The sequence below is a fragment of the Tachyglossus aculeatus genome, unplaced genomic scaffold (assembly GCF_015852505.1).
Source record: "Tachyglossus aculeatus isolate mTacAcu1 unplaced genomic scaffold, mTacAcu1.pri scaffold_168_arrow_ctg1, whole genome shotgun sequence".
Lineage (NCBI taxonomy): Eukaryota > Metazoa > Chordata > Mammalia > Monotremata > Tachyglossidae > Tachyglossus > Tachyglossus aculeatus.
The window spans coordinates 111,177-124,741 of NW_024044890.1; the positions used below are offsets into that span (position 1 = coordinate 111,177).

Consider the following 13,565-nt stretch of genomic DNA (forward strand, 5'->3'; position numbering starts at 1 on the left):
GATCATACCCCTACATGTATCAATGCTATTGAATTCTATAGATGATCAATGAAAACAACCGCTTCATTTATTAAAATGGGAATCAGTCATATTTCTTGATCGTTTACAGTGTGTAGAGCGCTGTAGTAAGTGCTTGAGAGAGTACAATATGACATCATTTGTAGAAGTGTTACCTGCCCAAAAGGAGCTTACAGCCCGGAGGGAATGCCAATGATTCTAAATTGAAGTTCCCCTCTTCCTTTCCAGGGAGTCAGCATCATCTCCCAGAAGTGACCAACATCTCCAAGGTCACTGAATTCCTCCTCCTGGGGTTCTCTGACATCCGGGAGCTGCAGCTGCTCCATGCCACGCTGTTCGTCCTTATCTACCTTGTGGCCCTTCTGGGGAATCTCCTAATTATTGCCGTCACCACCCTTGACCCGCGTCTCCACACCCCCATGTACTTCTTTCTTAAGAACTTGTCCTTCATTGATCTCTGCTACATTTCTATCACGGTACCCAAATCCATTGTCAACTCCTTAACTGGTGACAGCTCCATCTCCTTTCTGGGTTGTGTCTCACAGCTCTTCCTAGTGGACTTGCTTGCCGGTTCAGAGCTATGTGTCCTCACTGCAATGTCTTATGACCGCTATGCCGCCATTTGCTCCCCCCTGCGTTATGTGCTCATCATGAACAAGACGGCCTGTATGCGCATGGCAGCAGGATTATGGCTCAGTAGGGGTCTGCTTGGAGTCTTGTTTTCAGCTTTTACTTTCTCCCTGACCTTCTGTGGATCCAATGCAGTCGAGCAGTTCTTCTGTGACGTCCCCCCTCTGCTGAAGATCTCCTGCTCTGAAGCCCACATTGCCATTGACGTGAGTGTGGCTGCTGCGTTCATCTTGGATGCCGTCTGCTTCACTTGCATCACCCTCTCCTACGTCTTCATCTTCTCAGCCGTGCTGAGGATGCCGTCCTCCGAGGGCCGAACCAAAGCCTTCTCCACCTGCCTGCCCCATCTCACTGTCTTCATCATTTTTGTCTTTACCGCTGCATTTACCTATCTCAAACCACCTTCAGACTCGCCCTCGGCTCTGGATCTGCTGGTTTCTGTGTTCTACACTGTGGTACCCCTCACTGTGAACCCCCTTGTCTACAGCCTGAGGAACAGGGACCTGAAGGCTGCCCTGGGCAGGATCCTAAAGGGGACATTACCCCAGCATCCGTGCTGAGACAAAATACCTGTGTCCATTTACCAGTAATCCCCTACCCACACTTAAAGGAGGAATTGCCACTGGACATATCCATATATAGCCCACTGTACCAGAGTCCCAAAGAACAGGTCTGGATATTCAGGATTTGTTAAGGTCTGGGAGGTTGGTTGATAAGATTAGGTCATGAGTGACAATGCGTTCCCTAGGAGGCCTCATGGCTAAATGGCATGTGAATGGGTGTCACATGATGACCTGAGTTAATAATAATAATTATGATGACATTTATTAAGCACATACTATGTGCAAAGCACTGCTCTAAGCGCTGGGGAGGTTCCAAGGTGATTAGGTTGTCCCATGTGGGGCTCACAGTCTTAATCCCCATTTTACAGATGAGTTCTAATCCCAGCTCGTCCACTGTCCTGCTGTGTGATCTGACATCAGTGTCTTACCATTCCAGGGCTCTCACTTCCTCTTACACTCTGAGCCGTTGTGGGACAGGAAACGTGTCTGATTGGATTGTAATTTCATTTTTGGCCTGTGAGCCCATTGTGGGCATGGATTGAATCTACCAACTCCGTTGTATTGTACTCTTCAAAGTGCTTACTACAATGTTCTGCCCAAAGTAAGCACACAACAAATACATTTGATCGATACAATTATTTTATTTCTGCTTCATCATGTGGAATAGATGTGGACACAGAAATTGTTGACACCTGATAATAAAAATGATAAGAATCATAATAATGGTGTTTGAAATGGGACAGAGACATTCACTGTTGGAACTCTAGTTTGCAGATCCCAGGTTATTAAATCATCACATCAGGAGGAGCCATTTCCATCCTATTCTTCCTCAAGCCAGGAATTTCTCCTTCCCATCATCCCATTCCCAAAACCCCAGTTCCTTGCCCCACCCCACTCAGCCTGGGGAAGCATCATAGGATGGATTCAGAGGAATGTCTTGCTCTGTCTAGCTTTGTAATCAGAAGGTGTCAGAAAATGAAATTGTTCAATTGACTGATTGAATGAGAGCTGATTGACTAAGGTTGTATATGAGATGAAGCTGAAACCACCCACAGTTGTTGTAGATTGTCAGTAACGTTAGAAACAGTTGAGATGTTGGGATGCAGATGCTGTTGTTTCCATGGAAACCCTGGAGTGCAGCACCACTGCTGCAGGTTTAGGGACTGGGCCTTTATCTCCGCAGGACCTCAAGGACTTCACAGGCAGAGGTTTTTGGCATCGGCCAGGACAAGAGGTCCCACCTGAGTTGATCCTCCAGGGATTCCCCATGGTGCAGTGGCAGCTTTTTCTTTGGAGAGCGGGACTCGCTGGAGAACTTCTCCGTGCCCAGAGAGGGGCTGAGTGTACCATGGTGTCCCTTCCTTCATAGCCAGCTGCTCCCAAGAACTGGACTGGAGAGACGACCATCCCAATCCAGCTGAGGCCAGAGCCCTCCAGCCCTATGCTGCCCCGGTGAGTGTAACTGGCGGGGGGGTGGAGGAGTGAAGCAGGAGGGAGAAACCTTGATGGGGATGCAAAAGATGGAGCCATTCTGTGGAGGTACTCCCACATGGAGCCAGTTTCGGACTTTGGGGCAAGGCTTCATCCCCAGAGGGGCAAGTGGGCTTTCAGGAAGGTATGTATTTGACAGTGCAATAGCCCCAACCATCACTCCTCTCCCCTTCTTCATCCATGTCCATCCAGCTAACGTGGAAGCCACTTGCCTGGCTCGGGCCCTGAAGCACAGCATCACCACTTCGGCCAGGAGTGGGTCCTGGATGTCAGAAAATGTTTCTGGTTAGAAATGACAGAGAGGGAATGAGAGAGTGTGATTGGCTCTAGACCACCAGCACTATCATCAACTCCTCCGTGCTGGAATGTTGGGTGAACACAATGGAGGTAAGATAGTCATTCCCTTCCCTCCTGGACTTACTGGTCTGCTGGGCTAGACTGGTCCAGAAGAATTTACAGCTATGGGTAAATAAGAATGGAAATGTGGATATACAGCTTAAAACGTGCTTAGTAATCTGAATCTATGGGTAGGGAAGTGCAATGAGCAGTTGTGAATGTGTAAATGCCGAAGTGGTATCTGGCCTGATTCGGCATGGGGAGAAGAAACATCAATCTGGGCAAAATTGAAGGGAGACAGAGATTCGGGAAGAAAGAAGGATCTAAGCCATGTGCTGGAGAAGGGACTGTCCTTTTTCAATCACTCATTCATTCAATTGTATTTATTGAGCACTTACTGTGTGCAGAGCAGTGTACTAAGTGCTTGGGAAATGCAAATTGGCAACATATAGAGAAGGACCCTACCCAATAAAGGGCTCACAATCTAGAAAAGGGAGACAGACAACAAAACAAAACAAGTAGACAGGTGACAATAACATCAGAATAAATAGAATTATAGCTATGTACACATCATTAATAAAATTAATTGAGCAATAAATATGTACAAATATACACAAGTGCTGTGGGGAGGGGAAGGGAATAAGGTGGTTGGGGGGAGGAGGAGGAGGAGGGGAAAGAGGGGAGATCTATTTCCAAGTGCTGGAGGATAGTTGGTGAAGAGGCAAGGGAAACACGGAGGAGAACACAGGTCAAAAGCCTTGAAGCTAGTAGCAAGGAGTTGATTGGAGTCAACCAGACTTCAGTCTGTTTCATTTTCCTCTGAGAACCACAGTCAGATTGGTTGTGTCAGTGGCTGAGTGTGTATCCAAGGTGGGGCAGGGGAGCCAGTGAACAAACCTTGGCTGGAAAAGGGCTGGAGGGGAGGAGGAGAAGGGAATCTTCTCCCATCACCTTCCAGGGAAAAAATGAGTCTGGGCCCAGGGAGAGGCCAAGAGTAGTGGTAGTAGTAAAGGGACCGGGGTTCTAATCCTGCTACCATTCATTCATTCATTTATTCAATCATATTGATTGAGTGCTTACTGTGTATACAGCACTGTACTAAGCACTTGGAAAGTACACTTTGGCAACAGTTAGGGACAATCCCTACCCAACAACCAGTTCGGGGACCCAGGTTCTAATCCCGACTGCCCCTTGTCTGCTGTGTGACGTCGGGAAAGTCGCTTTGCTTCTCTGTGCCTAAGATACCACATCCGTAAAATGGGAATTAAGAGTGAGTCTCATATGCTAGAAAGCCTTGAAAATAATTGTGAGGTGTTCTTGTTTCCCGTGAAAAGGTACGTGGTGCCAGTGAAGGGTTTAGAGGAGAGATGTTTGAGCGCTTCTTTGTCTTTTCTTACGCTATCGTGTCCTCTCTGACCCATAACGAATGAATGGACACATCTCTCCAGGAATGCCCCATTCTCCAACTGTAAATGTTCTGGTAGTTTATCCATAGAGCTTTTTTTGGTAAAAATACAGAAGTAGTGTACCATCGCCTTCTTCCCTGCAGTAAATGTGAGTCTCCTCCATGACTCTCTCCCACGACATTGCTGCCCAGCACAGGGGAGTTTTGACTTGTAGCAGTTTGCCTTCCACCCACTAGGCACTACCCAAGCTAGGAATGGAACACGTATGCCTCTGCTTAACCATCCGTCTGTTAGCTGAGACTGGTAGAGTACTGGAAACTCTCCAGGTTTGTTTCTGAGTAGGGGGGGAGTGATGCTTTAGCAAATAGTTAAATGAATAAATGAGTGGCTAAATAGGTGTCGGTTTGTGTGACTGTGTGTACTGATGTATAAGTAACCACAGTCAGTTGAAGCACGTGTGTGTGTGTGTGTGTGTGTGTGTGTGTGTGTGTGTGTGTGTGAGTGGCTGGCTGGTACCCTGCAGCACAGCGTCAGCATTATGCTGTGGTCACTTTGTCCAGAAGTGGGTTCTGGACGTCAGAAAATGTTTCTGGTGGGAAATGACAGGGATGGAATTAGAGAGTGTGATTCGTTCTGGAACATGAGCACTCTCACCAACTCCTCCATGCAGAAATGTCAGGTGAACACAATGGAGGTAAGAGATTCAATCCCTTCCCTCCTGGACTTGCCAGTCTGCTGGGCTAGACTGATCCGAAATAATTAACAGGTAGGGGGAAATAAGGATGAAAATGTGAATGTACAGCTTAATAAGTTCTTCCATAGTAATGTGAATCTATACTTAGGGAAGAGCTATGAGCAGTTCTGAATGTGTAAATGCAGAGGTGGCATCTGGGCTGATTGGCATGGGGAGAAGAAACATTAATCTGGGCAAATTTGGAGGGAGAGGGAGATTCGGGCAGAAGGAAGGATCTAAACCTTGTGTTGGAGAAAGGAATGTTCTTGGAGAGGCACAGGGAGCAGATCTGTCTCCAAGGGCTGGAGGGGAGTTGGTGAGGAGGGAAGGGAAACACAGAGGATAACACCGGTAAAAAGCCTTGAAGCTAATGGCAAGGAGTTGATGGGAGTCAACCAGACTTCAGTCTGTTACATTTTCCTCTGAGAACCACAGTCAGATTGGTTGTGACTGCGGCTGCGTGTGTATCCAAGGTGGGGCAGGGGAGACAGTGAACAAACCTTGACTGGCAGAGGTCTGGAGGGGAGGAGGAGAAGGGAATCTTCTCCCAACACTTCCCAGGGAAAAAGGGTGTCTGGGCCCAGGGAGGTGGTAGTAGTAATTGGACCTAGGTTCTAATCCTTACTTTGCTATTAATTCATTCATTCAATCGTTTTTATTGAGTGCTTACCATGTTCAGAGAACTGTACTAAGCACTTGGAAAGTAAAATTCGGCAATAGAGAGAGACAATTCCTACCCAACAACGAGCTCGGAGACCTGGGTTCTAATTCTGGCTCTGCCCTGTGTCGGCTGGGTGACGTTGGGCAAGGCATTTTGCTTCCCTGTGCCTTAAATACCCCATCTCTAAAATGGGAATTAAGATGGAGCCCTAAGTGCTCAGTAAATACCATTGTTTGATTAATTGATGGGTAAATACCCCTACCTCCTCTCAGGATCACACCTGGAGAGTTTCCAATTCCCTACCAGTCTTAGCCAAGGGAGGAAGAGTCAAGCAGAGGAATGCCCATTCCATTCCTAGCTTGGACAATGGCTAGGAAGTGGAAGGCAGTCCTCTCTAAGTCAAAATGCACCTGTTCTGGGCAGCAGTGGCAGAGGAGAGAGTCGTGGGTGTAGACTGAGGTTTCCTGGGTGGAAGAGGGCAATGGTAAACCACTTCTCTATTTTTACCAAGAATAGTCTATGGATCCACTACCAGAACTCTTGCAGATGGAGTTGGGGCATTCTGGGAGAGATGATTCCATGGACTCACTAGGGGTTGGAGAAGACTCGACAGCATAAGACAAGGCATGCTATATCCCTGTAAATATTAATACTATGGAACACAATCCGTGACAAATAAATGCAACAGATTGATTTAATAATAATGACGATGACATTTGTTAAGCACTCTGGCAAACTCCAAAAGGAATTAGTGTTTATTACTTCATCGATGCTGTCCTTCCATCGTATTTATTAAGCATTTACGGTATGCAGAGTCTACCCACTAGACTGTTACCTCCTGGTGGGCAGGAACATATCTGCCAACTCCATTGGATTGAACTATCCCAAGCACTTAGTACAGTGTTCCGCACACAGTGAGTATTCAGTAAATACCATTGAGCTATTAATTGATGTGTTCATACCACTCATTGCATCAATATTATTGAACTCTATAGGTGATCAATAAATACAACTGATTTATTTATTAAAATGGGAATCACTCATATTTACTGATCACTTACAGTGTGTAGAGCACTGTACTAAGTGCTTGAAAGACTACAATATGACATAATTTGTAGAAGTGTTACCGGCCCAAAAGGAACTTACAGTCTGGAGGGAATGCCAATGATTCTAAATTGAAGTTCCCCTCTTCCTTTCCAGGGAGTCAGCATCAACGCCCAGAAATGACGAACATCTCCACGGTGGCTGAATTCCTCCTCCAGGGGTTCTCTGACATCCGGGAGCTGCAGCTGCTCCATGCCACACTGTTCCTCCTTGTCTACCTAGCGGCCCTTCTGGGGAATCTCCTCATTGTTGCTGTCACCACCCTCGACCAGCGTCTCCACACCCCCATGTACATCTTTGTCAAGAACTTGTCCTTCATAGACCTCTGCTACATTTCTACTACGGTACCCAAATCCATTGTCAACTCCTTGACCGGTGACAGCTCCATCTCCGTTCTGGGTTGTGTCTCGCAGCTCTTCCTAGTGGTCTTGTTTGCCAGTTCAGAGTTTTATGTCCTCACCACAATGTCTTATGACCGCTATGCTGCCATCTGCTCCCCCCTCCGCTATGAGCTCATCATGAACCAAACAGCCTGTATGCACATGGCAGCAGCATCATGGCTCAGTGGGGGTCTGCTTGGGGTCTTGTTTTCAGCTTCTACCTTCTCCCTGACCTTCTGTAGGTCCAATGCCATCCAGCAGTTCTTCTGTGACGTCCCCCCTCTGCTGAAGATCTCCTGCTCTGAAGCCCACATTGCCATTAACGTGAGTGTGGCTGCTGGATTCTTCATCATCATCATCAATCGTATTTATTGAGCGCTTACTATGTGCAGAGCACTGTACTAAGATTCTTCTTAGATGCTGTATGTTTCATTTGCATCATTCTCTCCTACGTCTTCCTCTCCTCAGCTGTGCTGAGGATCCCGTCCTCCGAGGGCTGAAACAAAGTCTTCTCCACCTGCCTGCCCCATCTCACTGTCATCATCATTTTTCTCTTCACCGGAGCATTTGCATATCTCAAACCACCTGCAGCCTCGCCCTCGGCTCTGGATCTGCTGGTTTCCATGTTCTACACTGTGGTGCCCCCCACTGTGAACCCCCTTATCTACAGCCTGAGGAACAGGGACTTGAAGGCTGCCCTGGGCAGGTTCCTCAAGGGGACCTTCCCCCAGCATCCATTCTGGGACAAAATGTCTGTGTCCATGCACGAATAATCCCCTATCACCCGTTAAAATAGGAATTACCCTTAGACATAATGATATATACCACTGACCCAGAGGCCCAAACAACAAGTCGGGATATCCAGGATTTGTCAAGGTCAGGGAGGTTGGCTGATAAGACTAGTCAGCTGCACCCAAGAACTGGAGTGGAGAGAGGTCCATCCCAACCCAGCAGAGGTCAGAGTCCTCCAGCTCTACGCTGCCCCAGTTAGTGTGCCCCAGGGGGTGGTGGAAGAGGAGGCATAGACCATGATGAGGATGCAAGAGATGGAGCCATTCAGGGGAAATGCTCAGACATGGGGCAAGTGTCGGACTTTGGGGAAGGGCTACATCCCCAGAGGGGCAGGTGGGCTTTCAGGAAGGTATGTATTTGACAGTGCAATAGCCCCAACCATCACTCCTCTCCCCTTCTTCATCCACCTCCAACCAGCTAACATGGAAGCCACTTGCCTGGCTGGGGCCCTGCAGCACAGCATCGGCCAGGAGTTTGTCCTGGAGATCAGAAAATGTTTCTGGTGAGAAATGACAGGGAGGGAATGAGAGAGTGTGATTGGTTCTAGACCAGCAGCGCTATCATCAACTCCTCCATGCAGGAACGTTGGGTGAACGCAATGGAGGCTAGACTGATCCAAAAGAATTTACAGCTGGGGGAAATGAGAATGGAAAGGTGGATGCACAGCTTAATAAGTGCTTACATAGTAATGTGAATCTATCGGTATGGAAGAGCTGTGAGCAGTTGCGAATGTGTAAATGCAGAGGTGGTATCTGGCCTGATGTGGCATGGGGAGGAGAAACATTACTCTGGGCAAGTTTGAAGGGAGAGGGAGATTCGGGCAGAAGGAAGGATCTAAGCCATGTGTTGGAGAAGGGAATGTCCTTGGAGAGGCACAGGGAGAATATCTGTTTCCAAGGGCTGGAGGGGAATTGGTGAAGAGGGAAGGGAAGCACAGAGGAGAACACCGGTAAAAAGCCTTGAAGCTAATGGCAAGGAGTTGATTTGAGTCAATGAATCTTCTGTCTTTTTCATTTTCCTCTGAGAACCACAATCGGATTTGTTGTGTTGGCAGCTGTTTGTGTGCCCTGGGTGGGGCAGGGGAGGCAGTGAACAAATCTTGGCGGTGGAGGCCTGGAGGGGAGGAGGAGAAGGGAATCTTCTCCCATCACCTTCCAGGGAAAAAGTGTGTCTGGGCCCAGGGAGAGGCAAATAGTAGTGGTAGTAGTAAGGGGACCTGGGTTCTAATTCTGACTCTGCTATTAATTAATTAATTCATTCAATCGTATTGGAAAGTACAATTCGGCAATAGAGAGAGACAATCCCTACCCAACAAAGGGCTCTGGGACCGGGATTCTAATCCTGGCTCTTCCCCTTGTCGGTTGGGTGACGTTGGGCAAGTCACTTTGCTTCTCTGTGCCTCAGAATACCACATCTGTAAAATGGGAATTCAGATTGAGCCCTAGAGGAGATAGGGACTGTGTCTACCCAATTTTCCTGTACCTTCCCTAGGGTTCAGTGTAGTACCTGGCACCTAGTAAGCACTTAGCAAACACCATTTTTTTTTAGAAAAGTATTTATTGAGCACCCACTTGATGCGGTGTATAGGACTAGGTTTTGGCAAGGTTTGAAAGCAAGTGACCCATTGCTTGTCTACATGGAGATGAAAATAAAAAGACTTACAGCACTGACAGTTCATCCCAGCCTGCACCTTCTGCTCTTCTGCCGATAATCTCCTCACCATGCCTCGTTCTTGCCTGTCCCACCGTCGACCCCCGGCCCTCATCATCCCCCTGGCCTGGAATGCCCTCCATCCCCAATTCCTCCAAGCTAGCTCTCTTCCTCCCTTCAAGGCCCTACTGAGAGCTCACCTTCTCGAGGAGGCCTTCCCAGACTGAGCCCCCTCCTTCCTCTCCCCCTTCTCCCCCTCTCCATCCCCCCCACCTTACCTCCTTCCCTTCCACACAGCACCTGTATATATGTGTATATGTTTGTATATATTTATTACTCTATTTATTTATTCATTTTACTTGTACATATCTATTTTATTTATTTTATTTTGTTAATATGTTTGGTTTTGTTCTCTGTCTCCCCCTTCTAGACTGTGAGCCCACTGTTGGGTAGGGACCATCTCTATATGTTGCCAACTTGTACTTACCAAGCGCTTAGTATAGTGCTCTGCACACAGTAAGCGCTCAATAAATATGATTGATTGAGTCATTGATCGATTGATTGTAGATGAGTGTAAGGAGCTTGCAAGTCACCACAGTCAAGCCAGAGTTTTCTGTAGGAATGATATGGGTTAGTGTGCCGGGAAATTAATCGGGGAAGCCGGTTAGGGAAGGTAAGATTTAACAGGACTCTGAATGTGGGGAAAACTGTGATCTGTCTGATATGGAAAGGAGGAGGGAAGTCACTTGGGTAAGTCACTTCAATTCCCTGTACCTCAGTTATCTCATCTGTAAAATGGGGATTAAGACCATGAGCCCCATGTGGAACATGGACTGTGTCCAACCTGATTAACTTGTCTCTACCCCAGTGACTAGTACAGTGCCTGGTACATAGTAAGTTCTTACTAAATACTATTAAAAAAAGAAGAATTCCAGGCCCAGGCCAGGGGAACAGCGAGTCAAAGGATGGAGAAGGGAGAATCAAGAGTGAGTTACAGCTTGAAATTTGGCTTGGGAGCAATGAAGAGGAACTGAATAGAGGAGATGGACAAGGCCTGGGGGGGGGGGGGGCGGCCTCACATGTTAGAATGCCTGGAAGTTGATTGTGAGGTGTTTTTGTTTCAAGTGAAAATATACATGATGCATGCAGGTGAAGGGTTTGAAGGAGAGGAGAGATACTGCCTTGGCGATGCTTTGTCTTTTCTTATGCTGTTGAGTCATCTCCTACCTATCAGTGGGCACATGTCTCCCAGAGCACCCCATTCTCCATCTGTAAGTTTATCCAAAATTTTTCTTGGTAAAAATACAGAAGTGGTATTCCATTGTCTTCTTCCCTGCAGTAAACCTAAATCTCCACCCTCGGCTCCCTCCCTTGCTGCTGCTGCCCAGTGAGTTTAGACTTAGAGCAGTTTCCCTTCCACTCACTAGCCACTGCACAAGCAAGGAATGGAATGGGTATGCTTCTGCTTGACTCTCCTTCCCATAGCCAAAACTGGTAGAGTACTGGAAACTCACCAGGTACAATTCTGCGTCCGGGGAGCGATGCTTTAGCAAATTGTTAAATGAGTAAAGGAGTGGCTAAATAGGTGTAGGTTTGTGTGGTTGTGGGTGTTGATGTGTAAGTAATCACAGTCAGTTGAAGCTTGTGTGTGAGCTTGTGTGTGTGTGTGTGTGTGTGTGTGTGTGTGTGTGAGTGGCTGTGTGTGTGTGCTCGTGTATAGCTCCATGATAAGTACGTTTACATATGAGGGTGTTGTTTGTCTCCCCCTTCTAGACTGTGAGCTCATTGTTTGGTAGGGACCATCTTTATATGTTACCAACTTGTACTTCCCAAGCACTTAATGCAGTTCTCTGCACACAGTAAGTGCTCAATAAATACGACTGAATGAATGAACGAATCGAGAGCAATTCATAGCCATCATGTGCATCTCTTGATCCTCTCTGGCCTTCTCCTATCTTATTTTAGTTTCTGCCTTCTCCACGAATAATCCTAATTGTGGTATTTATCAAGACCTTACAATAGACTAATCAAAATATTGAGGGCCGGGTTCAAATCATGATAATCGAGTCAGACACAGTGTCCATCTCACGTGGGATTCAGGGTCTAAGTTGGAAGGAGAAGTATCAAATCCCCATTTTACAGAGGAGGAAACTGAAGTAGAGAAAAGCTATATGCCTATGGTGACAGCAGGAAAGTGGCGGAACCAGGATTACACACCAGATCCTCTGACTCTCGGGCTTGGGATTTTTCCACTAGACCCCTCCACAATGGAATGGAAGCACTGTGAGGGAAGGGATCATATGAACTATTAGCTCTGGTGATCATGTCACAAAACCACAACAAGGAGGCACTCAGAAGTTCCTAAAAGCAGGGTTATTGTCACACATCAAAAAAGACACATCCATGAACACACTCACCAGAACTACTAGAGAATAAACCCGCAACAATACCACCACCCTCATATCCATTGGTCTCCATTATTAACACTGGATGTCCAATCCGTGTTGGACGTCTGTGTTACCCTTGTCCCACCTTGGCTGTTATGACGTCACATAGCCCTCATGCCACTATTGCAATGTGGCAAGTGATATCTCCTCAAGCTGGCCTCTGTACGTCAACACAATTACTTCTCTGTTGTCACTACATGTAGACTTCAAGCAAACCTTCCTCCCCCTCCATCTCTCTGTCATGCTATAAATGTCACTCTAATCTAGGACCTCAAAGGACTCCAGCTGTCTAAGTAGCACCTTCCCGTAAAGCACGACATACAGTTATAAATTATGAAGCATACCACAGTCAGTTATGTTTAGTTACATTCTATATAGTGTTGTGCAACATAAACTTGCAAGCCTTGTGAGTATGCACTATGCCACATATTATCTTCTATATTTTATTACTGTTGCCATTTCTCTAAGCCCCCTTTTTATGCACCATATAATCAACAGTCTTATTAGTTCCCCCTCTAGACTGTAAGCTCCTGGTTTTCAGGGAATGTGTCTGCCAACTCTGTTGGAATGTACTCTCCCAAGTGCTTAGTACAGTGCTCTGCAAATGGTAAGTGTTCAGTACATACCATTGCTTGATTAATTGATTGGTACACACTCCTGCCCCCTCTCAGGATCACAGCTGGAGAATTTCCAGTACCTTACCAGTCTCGGCCAAGGGAGGGAGAATCCAGCAGAGGCATACCTATTCCATTCCTGGCTGGGGCATTGGCTAGCGAGAGGAAGGCAAGTCAAAGCACACCCGTTCTGGGCAGCAGTGTCAGGGGAGAGAGTTGAAGGTGGAGACTCAGGTTTACTGTGTGGAAGAAGGCAGTGGTAAACCACTTCTCTATTTTTACCAAGAAAACTCTATGGATCCACTAACAGAATGCTTGCAGATGGAGGTGGGGCATTCTGGGAGAGATGCATCTATGGAGTTGCTACGGGTCGGAGACGACTCGACGACATAAGACAAGACGTGCTAGACCCCTGCACATATTAATCATATGAAACACTATAGGTGGTAAATAAATACAATGGATTGATTTACTCCAAAGGGAAGTTGTGTTGATTCCTTCATCGATGCTACCAATCTATCGTATTTATTAAGCATTTATCATACGAGGCGCACTGTACTAACTGCTTGAGAGAGTACAATTTGATATGGTTGGTAGACATGTTACCTGAAGTCAAGGAACTGACAGTTCAGTGGGTATGCCAATGTTTCTAAATTGAAGTGTCCCTCTTCCTTTGCAGGGAGTCACCGTCAACTCCCAGAAATGACCAACATCTCCGCTGTGACTGAGTTCCTCCTCCA

General features: G+C 46.8%; 1 protein-coding gene across 1 annotated transcript; it reads left to right on the forward strand.

Moving 5' to 3' along the window:
• Window positions 1-275: 275 nt before the first annotated feature.
• LOC119923279 (olfactory receptor 14A2-like) lies at window positions 276-1,208 on the forward strand (the record flags this gene model as incomplete). Its single annotated transcript, XM_038742735.1, has 1 exon — window positions 276-1,208. A coding segment is annotated over one exon (933 nt), but the record flags the coding sequence as incomplete, so codon positions are not given.
• Between the last annotated feature and the right edge of the window lie 12,357 nt (window positions 1,209-13,565).